At 42.1% G+C, this 12,500-nt stretch overlaps 1 protein-coding gene across 2 annotated transcripts in view; it reads left to right on the top strand.

Annotated features, from left to right (window-relative positions):
- Positions 1-12,500, top strand: part of flnba (filamin B a) — a 74,158-nt gene that overhangs the window by 18,884 nt on the left and 42,774 nt on the right. For both annotated transcript variants that reach the window (XM_083772027.1, XM_083772026.1), the window contains exons 3-15: positions 369-504; positions 760-857; positions 1,341-1,488; positions 4,754-4,872; positions 5,006-5,080; positions 6,191-6,353; positions 6,749-6,949; positions 8,254-8,391; positions 8,517-8,643; positions 8,763-8,899; positions 9,395-9,588; positions 9,897-10,010; positions 10,490-10,633. In XM_083772027.1, coding sequence (XP_083628153.1) covers positions 369-504; positions 760-857; positions 1,341-1,488; positions 4,754-4,872; positions 5,006-5,080; positions 6,191-6,353; positions 6,749-6,949; positions 8,254-8,391; positions 8,517-8,643; positions 8,763-8,899; positions 9,395-9,588; positions 9,897-10,010; positions 10,490-10,633 — 1,794 coding nt within the window. The remainder of the gene's footprint in view (positions 1-368; positions 505-759; positions 858-1,340; positions 1,489-4,753; positions 4,873-5,005; positions 5,081-6,190; positions 6,354-6,748; positions 6,950-8,253; positions 8,392-8,516; positions 8,644-8,762; positions 8,900-9,394; positions 9,589-9,896; positions 10,011-10,489; positions 10,634-12,500) is intronic.

Below are 12,500 nucleotides of genomic sequence, written 5' to 3'. Positions count from 1 at the left end.
ACGTGTGTGAGACTGCGAGTAGTGCACAGTGCACACACACATGTAGAGCACTGTCAGCACACAGTGTCAGAGACAAAAGTTAAAGGTATATTCAGTGATTTCACTTAATTCAAATATCACTTATTTTTTTGTTTTGTTGTGATAATCCTCTCTACTATAGAGTGTGCTGACCATATAAGGAGTTCCTCCCTGTCCCCAGTTAACCCCTGGGGGTCAAAAAACCTTAGGTTTCGTTTTTGACTCTCTATCCTGATTGGATGAAAGGCTTAGGTCCCAGCCAAAAACGAAACCTAAGGTTTTTTGAGTGAAATCACTGAATATACCTTTAATAATCATTTTAAGATGATAATGAAGATGTTTGTGTTCAGGCCGAGAATAAGACACCCAAGCAGCGTCTTCTGGGCTGGATCCAAAACAAAGTCCCAGATCTCCCAATCACAAACTTCAGCAGGGACTGGAGAGACGGGAAGGCACTGGGAGCACTGGTGGACAGCTGTGCACCTGGTAAGTGTGTGTGTGTGTGTGTGTGTGTGTGTGTGTGTGTGTGTGTGTGTGTGTGTGTGTGTGTGTGTGTGTGTGTGTGTGTGTGTGTGTGTGCGTGTGTGTGTGTGTGTGTGTGTGTGTGTGGCATTGATTTAAACCGTGTTGGTTGATGTTTTGATTTGCACAACTGTTTTAATCTCTGTCTGAGCTCACATACCAGGAAAAGATGAGACCAATGCATCCTAGGAGCTGTATTCACTGTGTGTGTGTGTGTAGGTCTCTGTCCAGACTGGGAGACGTGGGACACGGTGAAACCAACCAACAATGCCAGTGAAGCCATGCAGCTGGCAGACGACTGGCTAGGAATACCGCAGGTTAGAATTCTATCTGTGCTTCTCTTCTTTTCCTTAATCTTAGATGTCAATTTCCATATGTTCTCTGTGTGTCCTCAACTGAACCATTTGTTTGTCTAAGAGGTGTTTGCTTCACACACACATGCGCACACATGCACACACACACACACACACACGCACACACACACACACACACATGCACACCCTTAATACGCCTGAATCACAACTGTATAAACATTGAATTAAAACATACTTTAACATTTAGCAAGCCAGATTTACAGTAGCTGAATGAGGACAATATCTAGTCTAACAGGTTTGACAGTAATGTTCTTTCTGTCTGTATGTCCGTCTATACTGTACTGTATGTATAAAGTAGTCCATCTGTCCGGGTATTCTCTAATCAAACCAATATGTGTTTCTCTCTTCTTTTCTAATGCCTATTTTCTATCTATCTATCTATCTATCTATCCCTCTCCATCTCTCTCTCTGTGTGTGTGCGTGCAGGTGATAGCACCAGAGGAGATACTAGACCCCAATGTAGATGAACAGTCTGTGATGACCTACCTGTCACAGTTCCCTAAAGCCAAATTGAAACCTGGAGCTCCTCTCAAACCCAAACTCAACCCCAAGAAAGCCCGCGCATACGGACCAGGTAACACACACACACACACACACACACACACACACACTGAGCCTAAGCAAAGTGCTACTTTCCTATTTCAGAAAAAAACATGGTTAATATGGGAGCATATTAAAAGAGGACATGCTCTGCGACAGCTCTGCTTGAATGGAAGTAATGGCAAACACGGTGTTACTGAAATTAAATTAAATTAAATTCTGGGAACATTCTGTTGTCACTGGTGTGACAACTCCATCAGTAGGTACAATCAAAAACGAAACAGCTCGGTTTGATTTAATCCGAAGACCACAATGAACCTTAACCCTACAAAACTGAATGGACAGTTTTTCTATGTTAATTTACAGGTTGTCTTATTGATTTTAATGTACCGGTACATGTTTTCCATTAATGTTAATGGGCAGGTTTTCTATTTTTCCTGTATGTTTCATAGACAAGTTTTCCATTGATGATAATGGACATTTTCACAATGTGAATATGTGTGAAATGATGTTGGTCAATGGAAACAGTCTAACTGAAAAACAAACTGAGGAAATGAGTTGCAGGAATTTAAACAATAGACTGAACTAACTACAGGACCTGACACACACACCACACTGACCACAGGATGCATCCAGCGCACACACACACACACACACACACACACACACACACACACACACACACACACACACACACACACACACACAGAGGCACAGAAATGTCATGACTCCTGAGTCATGACAGACACACAAACAAGTCTGAATAAGAATGAATTAATGAGCCTATTAATTCTGTATGATGATGCAGGTTATCATCCATTATTTTTTTATTTGGACATTTAAAAACAACACATTTGAAAAAACAGCATCATTTTGGGTTGTGCAGGTTCATTTAACAACAACAATACAAAGGAATCATAAAAAGCAAACAAATGAGTTGGCAACTGAAATAATACAACGATCGTCCAATCAACTAAGTCTGAGCTGCAGGCAATGTTGGATAAGAAAGGCGATGATGAATATCGGATGATAATTCGTTTTAATGTGAAAATGGTATTTGATCAACGCTTTTGTTGAATTGATCAACAAGGATCTGCAGTACCGGCAGACTGCAGGCAGATGTGTAACAGTGTGTGGAGGGAGTTGGTTAAAACAGGCAGATGTGTAACAGTGTGTGGAGGGAGTTGGTTAAAACACAGAAGCCTTTTACACAGTTTTTGGTTTATTTCTGCCCAGATAAATACTAGTGTATCATCAGCAGGGTTGGGAGGGTTACTTTTAAAAAGGAATCCCCTACAGTTACAAGTTACTTGCTAAAAAATGTAGTCAGTAACGTAATCCCGATTACTCCATTTAAAAAGTAACTACAAGTTACTTTCAGTTACTTTTCGATTACTTTTAAGTAAAACTCAATTTAATTAGATAATACAAGTTTTACCATTGATAGACAAGAATGTTGAGCCTATGAAATTAAGATAAGGACAACTGAAATATGGTTAAGGTCATTTCATTGTTAAGAATTTGACCTCTCTGAACAGTTACATTACTGTAGAGTCATTGTGTCAACTTATAACAGATCATAAGAAAAATGCATCTTGACCTACAGAACCATTTTGATTGTTTGATTGACAACAACCAACAACTTTGACAACCAACAACTTTGACAACCAACAACTTCATCCATGTGTGGTCAAAGTGGCAAATAAAAACTATTTTTGACATTCCTGGCTGACACTCATTTAGATAGACATGGCATGAGTTTAAAACATTGACTAGACAGTAAAGACTAATTTATATAGTCTACAAATAACTCAGCCCTATACAATTATATTTATACCCCGTAGGCTACTCTTTAAATAAAAAGCCTCATTGTATTTTACCTAAAAGAGAAGACTGCGCTACCCATTATTTATCCATAATCCAATATATCATATGCTCTCCTATCTAGTATCTCTGCAGTGTTGCCTGGTCTGATTATTATAAGCCACATTGGGCTTATTTTTCTGAAGTTGCTTGTAAATAATGGTAGAACGGTTGTGAGCTTGTAGATCGTCTATTTTCAAATAGCCAACATATATAAATATGCACATTGTTTAATGGACGATATATATAGCTTTGAAGTGCTCGTGTGGCCTTTTATAGTCGCTTTTTAGCTTTCCCAGCAGCAGCCTCCACTGTGAGGATTTTACACGGAGTCAGAGAGGTGCGCGCTGCGCTCAACTCCAATCCATTCCGTTTGGTGTTATAATAATTTATAACTTGTTTGTAAAATTAATGAGGGGAAGGGGAGAATGTAATCCTCATGTAACCCCCGTTACAACACCCCCGTTACTGTAATCCAGATTACACATTTTAAAATGTACTCTAAGACGTTTTTTTACTCTGATTACAGTAACGGATTACATGTAATCCGTTACTTCCCAACCCTGATCATCAGCCATGTATATTACTACTATTGGCTAACTATTAGTAGCAGTGTTTAGTGTTTCTTCCATGTTTCATATGGTGAAATCGCTCTACCAGTTTAACTTGTGGTGGCACTTCAGCTGTACTGATTGGTCAGCCGCTGTACAAGCTGAGAACCCATCGTCAAAACGTAAAGGAAAAACAGTGCCTTCTTTTCCTTTGAATTTGATGAAGGAGTCAGCCGCTGTATAACCCCTAGACCTGTGGGTCAGGACCCCCAGGTCTTTTAAGGACCTTTTCAGACCTTAAAGAAAAGAAAATAGACCATTACTGCATCAAAAGCAATCAACAAACTACTATAAAGATTTGTCAAACATTTGCCAAATTGTCAAATAATATAAAGAGTCAAATTTTTTGAAAATAGCCGATCTACAAGCTCACAATGCCTTACAACACAATATGCATCTGTGGTACTGAGTCAAAATGCCTCAACTCCTACATTCCAAGAGCTTTTGGGGTGGGGTCGCAGCCCACTGCCCTAGAGGAGGCACAGCTTCAGTGTAACCCCATAAGATCATAATATTATCAACCTCTCTGTCTGACCATTGTTATCACGCCTTCAATCCAGGGCAGATACATGGCATTTATGTGATAAATATCCTTATCCTTATTGTCAGTTTCAACAACCCAAAGAAAATAATTCACCAGAATCTTCTCTTTTTCCCTTTCTGAACTGTCTGTCTGTCTGTCTGTCTGTCTGTCTGTCTGTCTGTCTGTCTGTCTGTCTGTCTGTCTGTCTGTCTGTCTGTCTGTCTGTCTGTCTGTCTGTCTGTCTGTCTGTCTGTCTGTCTGTCTGTCTGTCTGTCTGTCTGTCTGTCTGTCTGTCTGTCCAGGTATTGAGCCAGTAGGGAACCGTGTTCTGCGTCCTGCTGTGTTCACAGTGGACACCTTCAGTGCAGGACAGGGTATTGTGACCGTCTACCTGGAGGACCCCGATGGCAGGAGGGAGGAGGTACGCTATATTCTCATTTGACAGGAGAGAGAGAGATGAGGGATATTACTACAGGATGAACGCTACAGTAGATGATGTCTAACGTGTGTGTGTGTGTGTGTGCGTGTGCGTGTGCGTGTGCGTGCGTGTTCAGTTGAAAGCAGAGCCCAATGAGGGTAAGAAGACATACTGTGTGACGTACGTCCCTCAGGTGATGGGAAATCACAAGGTGAGACACTCATAGTGAACAGATCCTAGATCAGTGAGCCCTCAGGTGATGGGGAAATCACAAGGTGAGACACTCATAGTGAACGGATCCTAGATCAGTGAGCCGTACAAGAATCAGATTCTATATGGTGGCAATATTACCATCAATCAATCAATTGTAAGCATAAGGATCAGACCCTAGAGCAGCAATTTTACCAGCGAGTATCAATGACACACAATTTACAAAGAGCAGCAAAATAATATTGAAAAAGACCTGAAGGAAGAGCTCTGCTACGGCAGAGATCACAGACTGGACCCAACTTATGACTGAAGCGGCATCCTTTGAATACTCAATTGCCAGGAGGAATAACGTCAAAGGGAAGTTCCATGAGATATGGGACTTATTTTATTTGTATATCAAAGGATTGTTGTAACATTTTGTATTTGTACATTACATATGATATAACCACGAGTGGCAACAGAGTGTGGAGGGGTGTTGTCCAGGGGTTTTCTTTTTTTTTGACTGCTAGGTGTGTTTTGTGTCTTTTTCTTTTGTGTAAGTCATGTGGATTTTGTATGCTTTATTTAAAATCATTAAAAGACTTTGATGACAAAAAAAAGAAAAAGACCTGAAGTTAAATCACACACATTACACACATTACCCTATTCACATTGTGTTTGTAAAGCACAAACCTTTTAGAAAAAGCCATAGGCACACCTCAAAACGTTAGTGGCAGGTGCGTGGGACAAAGTGTGCATAATTCAAAAGGGGATCTCTGAATGGCATCAAAGAAGAGGACCAGGACAGACATATTCTGTAAAGCACACACATGAGAAAATACACTGTTGTTTATTGATATTGTGGTCTCTTCTGATGCTTGTTGTAGTTTCCTACTGTAGCCTGACAGTGTTGTTTGCTGTACGGAGGGGGGGGGGGGGGGTTGCTGTACTGTTTGCTGTACGGTTTTTGATTTCTAGTTTTTAACCTTTTAAACCTTTTTAAATAGTTTTAATAGTTTTCTAATAAATATGTCTGAACTTCTTTCTGTAAAGCGACTTTGGGTACCCAGAAAAGCGCTATATAAATCGTATATATTATTATTATTATTATTATTACGGTTTCCTACTACAGGTGACAGTGATGTTTGCGGGACAGCAGATCCCTAAGAGCCCGTTCGAGGTGTCCGTGGACAAAGCCCTGGGCGACCCCTCCAAGGTCACCGCCAAGGGCCCTGGAGTTGAACCCACGGGCAACATTGCCAACAGACCCACCTACTTTGACATCTACACTGCCGGTTGGTGGCGTGGAATAATTACTAATGTGATGCTCTACTCCTAATTTCAGTGTCCTTGGGTCAAATCTTGAGTTCTGTCTTTTACAAACACAAATTAAAATGTATTATTTTATTGGTGCGCGTGTACGTACAGTAGAGGATGTTATGTTTTTTTTTTTTTTTTTAAGATATTTTTTTGTGGCTTACGCCTTTTTATTGATTTTTGAAGGGACAGACAGTAGGCTGACAGGAAAACGGGAGAGAGATGGGGGGATGACATGCAGTAAAGGCCGTGTCGGGTCCGGGAGTCGAACCCGCGGCACACTGCGACTGGATTACCAGTCCGGTGCCCAGACCGTTACGCTACGGCCTGGGCCAGAGGATGTTATGGTAACGATATAACTCTGTATGTCCAGGTGCGGGTGTAGGTGATGTGACGGTGATGATCAAGGACCCGGCAGGTCGTCAGAACACTGTGGAGGTCGTCATGGAGGATAAAGGAGACAGTGTCTACCGCTGCACCTACAGACCCATACAGTCTGGATCTCACACTGTCACGATCACCTTCGCTGGCCTGGCCATCCCCAAGAGTCCTTACACTGTGGACATAGGACCTGGTGAGTGCACGTACACACACACACACCTGGAGAGATGAGACAGAGGTTGGAAACGGCTATCTGTTAACCCATTCTGACCTGAGATCAGATTCATACGAGGTTTCCACTGGACACACGCTGGTCTGACGAACCCATTCTGACCTGAGATTCTAAAAATGTTTGTTTGAAAATGACAGTTTTCTGAAAAAGCTATGTTTCTATGTCAGTCGTTCTTCGATTTTTCAAAAATAGCAGACCTATAAGCTCGTATCGCGCCACTCGGTGGCGCGCTATGAGCTTGTAGATCTGCTATTTTTCAATAGCTAAAGCACGACATGATGCCAACACCAAAATGGGTGCCCGGTCAGAATGGGTTAAAAGTCAATGTCGTCTCCAGTTTCTTGCTACGTTGTCGATCATAAACTGTAGTACTGCACAGACTTTATTGTTGATCATAAAACTGTATTGAACACACTTTATTGTGGATCATAAAAAAGAGTATGGAACACCCTTCGGATCTGTCGGAACAGCTCTAGCTGGGGGCACTGTATGGTAGGCGTGTGTGCATAATGTACTGTATGTACACACACGCGTGGTTGCTCATTATTGTCTCTGTCCCATTTTAACCTTGTATGTCCAAAACGGTTCCTTTTGTTATCATTATTTTTAAAACGGTGAAAATATACACGAACTTTTATGATGATGTTGGTCCAAAAAATAAAGTTGAAATATGGAGATTCAAGGCTTCTAAGCGACGGCCACGCCCTGTTACTGAGTTGTGTGTAGTCCTGGGAAACGTGACACCACAACCATCTGGTTTGAAGTCCAAACCATAGAAGTCGAAGTACATTTACAATCAACCAATAGCTAGAGATGTAGTGTCTGTTGACAACTCTGAGCTCACTGGCCAGAGAGCAGTTAACACACACACACACACACAAACTCCTTCTGTTTATGACCACTTCATAAATGCTAAGATTTCGATCAAATCCCCTTCTGATACCCCTTCTCTCTTTTTCTTTCTCTCTGTATTTAACTTTCCCTCTCTCTTTTTATCTCTCAATTTGTCCTTTCTATCCCTCCTTTCTATCCCTCTCTTTCCTGTTCTCTCTCCTGCACCTCTTCTCTTCTCTTCTCTTCTCTTCTCTTCTCTTCTCTTCTCTTCTCTTCTCTTCTCTTCTCTTCTCTTCTCTTCTCTTCTCTTCTCTTCTCTTCTCTTCTCTTCTCTTCTCTTCTCTTCTCTTCTCTTCTCTTCTCTTCTCTTCTCTTCTCTTCTCTTCTCTTCTCTTCTCTTCTCTTCTCCTCTCCTCTTCTCTTCTCTTCAGCATGTGCACCAGGGGCGTGTAGGGCGACAGGTAGAGGTCTCCAGTCCTCTGGTGTGAGAGTGACACAGACAGCAGACTTCAAGGTGGACACCAAGAACGCTGGCAGTGGAGAACTGAAGGTGTCTGTCAAAGGATCAAGTGAGTACACACACACACACACACACACACACACACACACACACAGTGTATATACTGTGAATACATATTTCATATTATTCTTTTTGCCCTCAATCTGATCTCTCTCGCTCTCTCTCTCTCTTCAGAGGGTGCAGAGGAGTCAGTGAAACTGCTGTCCAGTATAGACGGTGTGTATTCATATGAATATTATCCCAAAGCTACTGGGAAGTACACAGTCACTATAACCTGGGGAGGACAGCACATCCCTAAGAGGTGAGATACAGAATGTTATAGTAAATGTCTGTCTGTCTGGGACTCCATCTGTCCATTAGAATATATAGAATATATAAACACAATTGCTATAAACATCTGTCTGTCTGTCTCTCTGTCAGTCCATTTGAGGTGTCTGTGGGTCCTGAGGCTGGTCCTCAGAAGATCCGTGCGTGGGGTCCAGGTCTGGAGAGAGGGACTGTGGGTAAATCAGCGGACTTCGTTGTGGAGTCCGTAGGCACCGATGTTGGAGTACTGGGTGAGTCCACTGGCATCCTGCTGCTCTGATCGCACCGCTCAGTCATCATAGTCTCATCAGACCACTCCATCAGTCAGTTCTGATAAGGTCTGATTAGACCTGACGTTTGATTGATCGAAATATTTATTAACAGTTTGCTGAATTACAGTACATTTCAAGCACAAACTCAATACAAAGACTGTTGACTGTGAGTGGACGACCCAATTAAGCATTACACTTGTTTACAGGGCTTTTGAATCTAATATACAATATATATATTCTGGGACAAAATATTTTCAAATGGGGAATCCGTTGTCAAATACATTTCATTTGGGAGTCAGACAAAATATGTTTTCTTTCTGTAAGTCTGGGCTCTCGTCTGGTCTTCTTCTACGCACCTTTGTAGGTGTGCAAAATACGTTTATTTTTTTATGTAGGGGTCCTTGACATGAAAATGTTTGAGAAGAAGTGCTCTATTTCTTCTCCATCTAACGCTCTGTGTTCTGCTGGGGGCAGGCTTTGCCATCGAGGGTCCGTCTCAGGCAAAGATTGAATGTGAGGACCAGAATGACGGCTCATGTGACGTGCGTTATTGGCCCACGGAGCCGGGAGAGTACGCCGTCCATGTGACCTGTGACGACGAGGACATAGAACTCAGTCCGTTCATGGCTTCCATCTGCACCGATGACCACACCAGCAACCCTCAGATGGTCAGGAACAAGACATGGCTGCTGAATGAAATGATGTTTGTTTTGTCATGTTATGGTTTTTAATGCAGTGTGTGTGTGTGTGTGTGTGTGTGTGTGTGTGTGTGTGTGTGTGTGTGTGTGTGTGTGTGTGTGTGTGTGTGTGTGTGTGTGTGTGTGTGTGTGTGTGTGTGTGTGTGTGTGTGTGTGTGTGTGTGTGTGTGTGTGTGTGTGTGTGTGTGTGTGTGTGTGTGTGTGTGTGTGTGTGTGTGTGTGTGTGTGTGTGTGTGTGTGTGTGTGTGTGTGTGTGTGTGTGTGTGTGTGTGTCTCAGGTCCAGGCGTATGGGCCCGGTCTAGAGAAGACGGGATGTGTCGTCAACCAACCAGCCGAGTTCACTGTCAACGCAAAGGATGTTGGGAAAGGCCCTCTCAAAATCATTGCTCGGGTAGAAACATACACACGCACGCTGCATGTACTGTACACACACACCCTCACACACACACACACACACACACACACACACACACACACACACACTCTTATCATCTATTTGTTCACAGAAAATTCCTCTTACTGTTTCATCAATTTGTAACTTTGCGAATGCACAAATGTAACCAGTCTAAGGCCCAAAACACACCAGCTGCAACTCCTTGCAACTACTCGCAACTCCTTGCAACAAAACAAACCACAATTGGGAATAATGGTTGCAAGTAGTTGCATGGAGTTGCATGTTGCAAGGAGTTGCATGGTGACCCTCTGGTGTGGTTAGGGCTTAAGAGTTAAATGAACACTGAAGATTTCACTGTTTACCAATTGCTACCATAGTCATGTCTCACATTGTCTGTCTGTCTGTCTGTCTGTCTGTCTGTCTGTCTGTCTGTCTGTCTGTCTGTCTGTCTGTCTGTCTGTCTGTCTGTTTGACAGGATGCAGATGGCTGTCCTATTGATGTGAAGGTGCGGAGTAAAGCAGACGGTGTGTATTCATGTTCCTACACCCCCACCTCCGCCCTCAAACACACCGTGGCCATCAGCTGGTCTGGAGTCAGCGTGCCCAACAGCCCCTTCAGGGTAAGCAGCCAATCACAGCTCCCTGAGCCTTTAGTCAAAGCTGGGAATACCAAGCTGGTCCAATCACAGCTCCCTGAGCCTTTAGTCAAAGCTGGGAATACCAAGCTGGTCCAATCACAGCTCCCTGAGCCTTTAGTCAAAGCTGGGAATACCAAGCTGGTCCAATCACAGCTCCCTGAGCCTTTAGTCAAAGCTGGGAATACCAAGCTGGTCCAATCACAGCTCCCTGAGCCTTTAGTCAATGCTGGGAATACCAAGCTGGTCCAATCACAGCTCCCTGAGCCTTTAGTCAAAGCTGGGAATACCAAGCTGGTCCAATCACAGCTCCCTGAGCCTTTAGTCAAAGCTGGGAATACCAAGCTGGTCCAATCACAGCTCCCTGAGCCTTTAGTCAAAGCTGGGAATACCAAGCTGGTCCAATCACAGCTCCCTGAGCCTTTAGTCAAAGCTGGGAATACCAAGCTGGTCCAATCACTAAATCCATTTAACCCATTCTGAACGGGCACCCATTTTGGTGTCAGCATCATGTTATGCTTTAGCTATTTAAAAATAGCAGACCTACAAGCTCATATCGCGCCACCGAGTGGCGCGATACGAGCTTGTAGGTCTGCTATTTTTGAAAAATCGAAGAGCGACTGACATTTTTAGAATCTGATCTCAGGTCAGAATGGGTTCATCAGACCCAGTGTGTGTCCGGCGGAAACCTCGTATGAATCTGATCTCAGGTCAGAATGGGTTAAGGCCAAAAGTACTGAGCTCCTGATCCAATCCCAGCTGAGTGTTCCAGAAGAGCCCTGTAAGACCAAATGTAAAGCTAAGAAACCTCTCATAGTGATTACCTATACCGAGGAGAGATACAGCTACTAAACACACATTCCTTTACTTATTAACACATTCTGACCTGAGATCAGATTCATACGAGGTTTCCACTGGACACACACTGGTCTGATTAACCCATTCTGACCTGAGATCAGATTCTAGAAATGTCAGTCGCTCTTCGATTTTTCAAAAATAGCAGACCTACAAGCTCGTATTGCGCCACTCGGTGGCGCGATATGAGCTTGTAGATCTGCTATTTTTAAATAGCTAAAGCATAACATGATGCTGACACCAAAATGGGTGCCCGTTCAGAATGGGTTAAAGCAAATAGGAATGTGTTTCTAGAAGGAATATCTCATTAGACAGTTATTAGAACAGCTGCTAATGTTTATTTTGGTTAATTTGCATGAAATGAGAACAAGCAAATACATGCCTAGTTAAATTGGATGATCTGGAATCAGTGGAATGTAGTCTAAAACTTTCAGACTTTACTGAAATGTGTCTTTATTTTTTTTACCAACGATTGGTTGTATGGGCAATGGGTAAATGACTGGATTTGTTTGAAAATCATTAATCTAGTCTACTAACTTTTAATTGTACATCGAGGTACAATGCTGTTTTTGTCTTAACATTAATTTCTTTCACTTGATCAAAGAAATAACTTTTTTTTAGACACTAATCAACATTGTATGTTCCATGTAACTTCCTAATGTTGTTAATTCCTCCATATGTACTAACCAGATCCGTGCCATGTAACCACTGCACTCTGCTGGAACCTCACTCATTTGAACACCTGGTTAATAATGACATGTTTGTATAATAATTATTATTATATTTGAATATTTAATATACATATTACGTCTATGATAATCATATATATATATATATAAATAACCAACTGTGTCTTTAATTTGTAAGATGTTCAGATAAGTGAGGTCATATGGTCATCATTCACTGTTAATACTGTTTTCCGTTAACTTTCATTTAAAAAACTCATCATTACCTCATAATTTAATTTAATTTAATTTAATTACTTTTTTTCCCATGG

The sequence above is a fragment of the Protomyctophum parallelum genome (genome assembly GCF_964188405.1).
Source record: "Protomyctophum parallelum genome assembly, chromosome: 8".
Taxonomy (NCBI): domain Eukaryota; kingdom Metazoa; phylum Chordata; class Actinopteri; order Myctophiformes; family Myctophidae; genus Protomyctophum; species Protomyctophum parallelum.
Note: the sequence above shows the minus strand (reverse complement) of the source record. Positions and strands in the feature narration are given on the sequence as shown.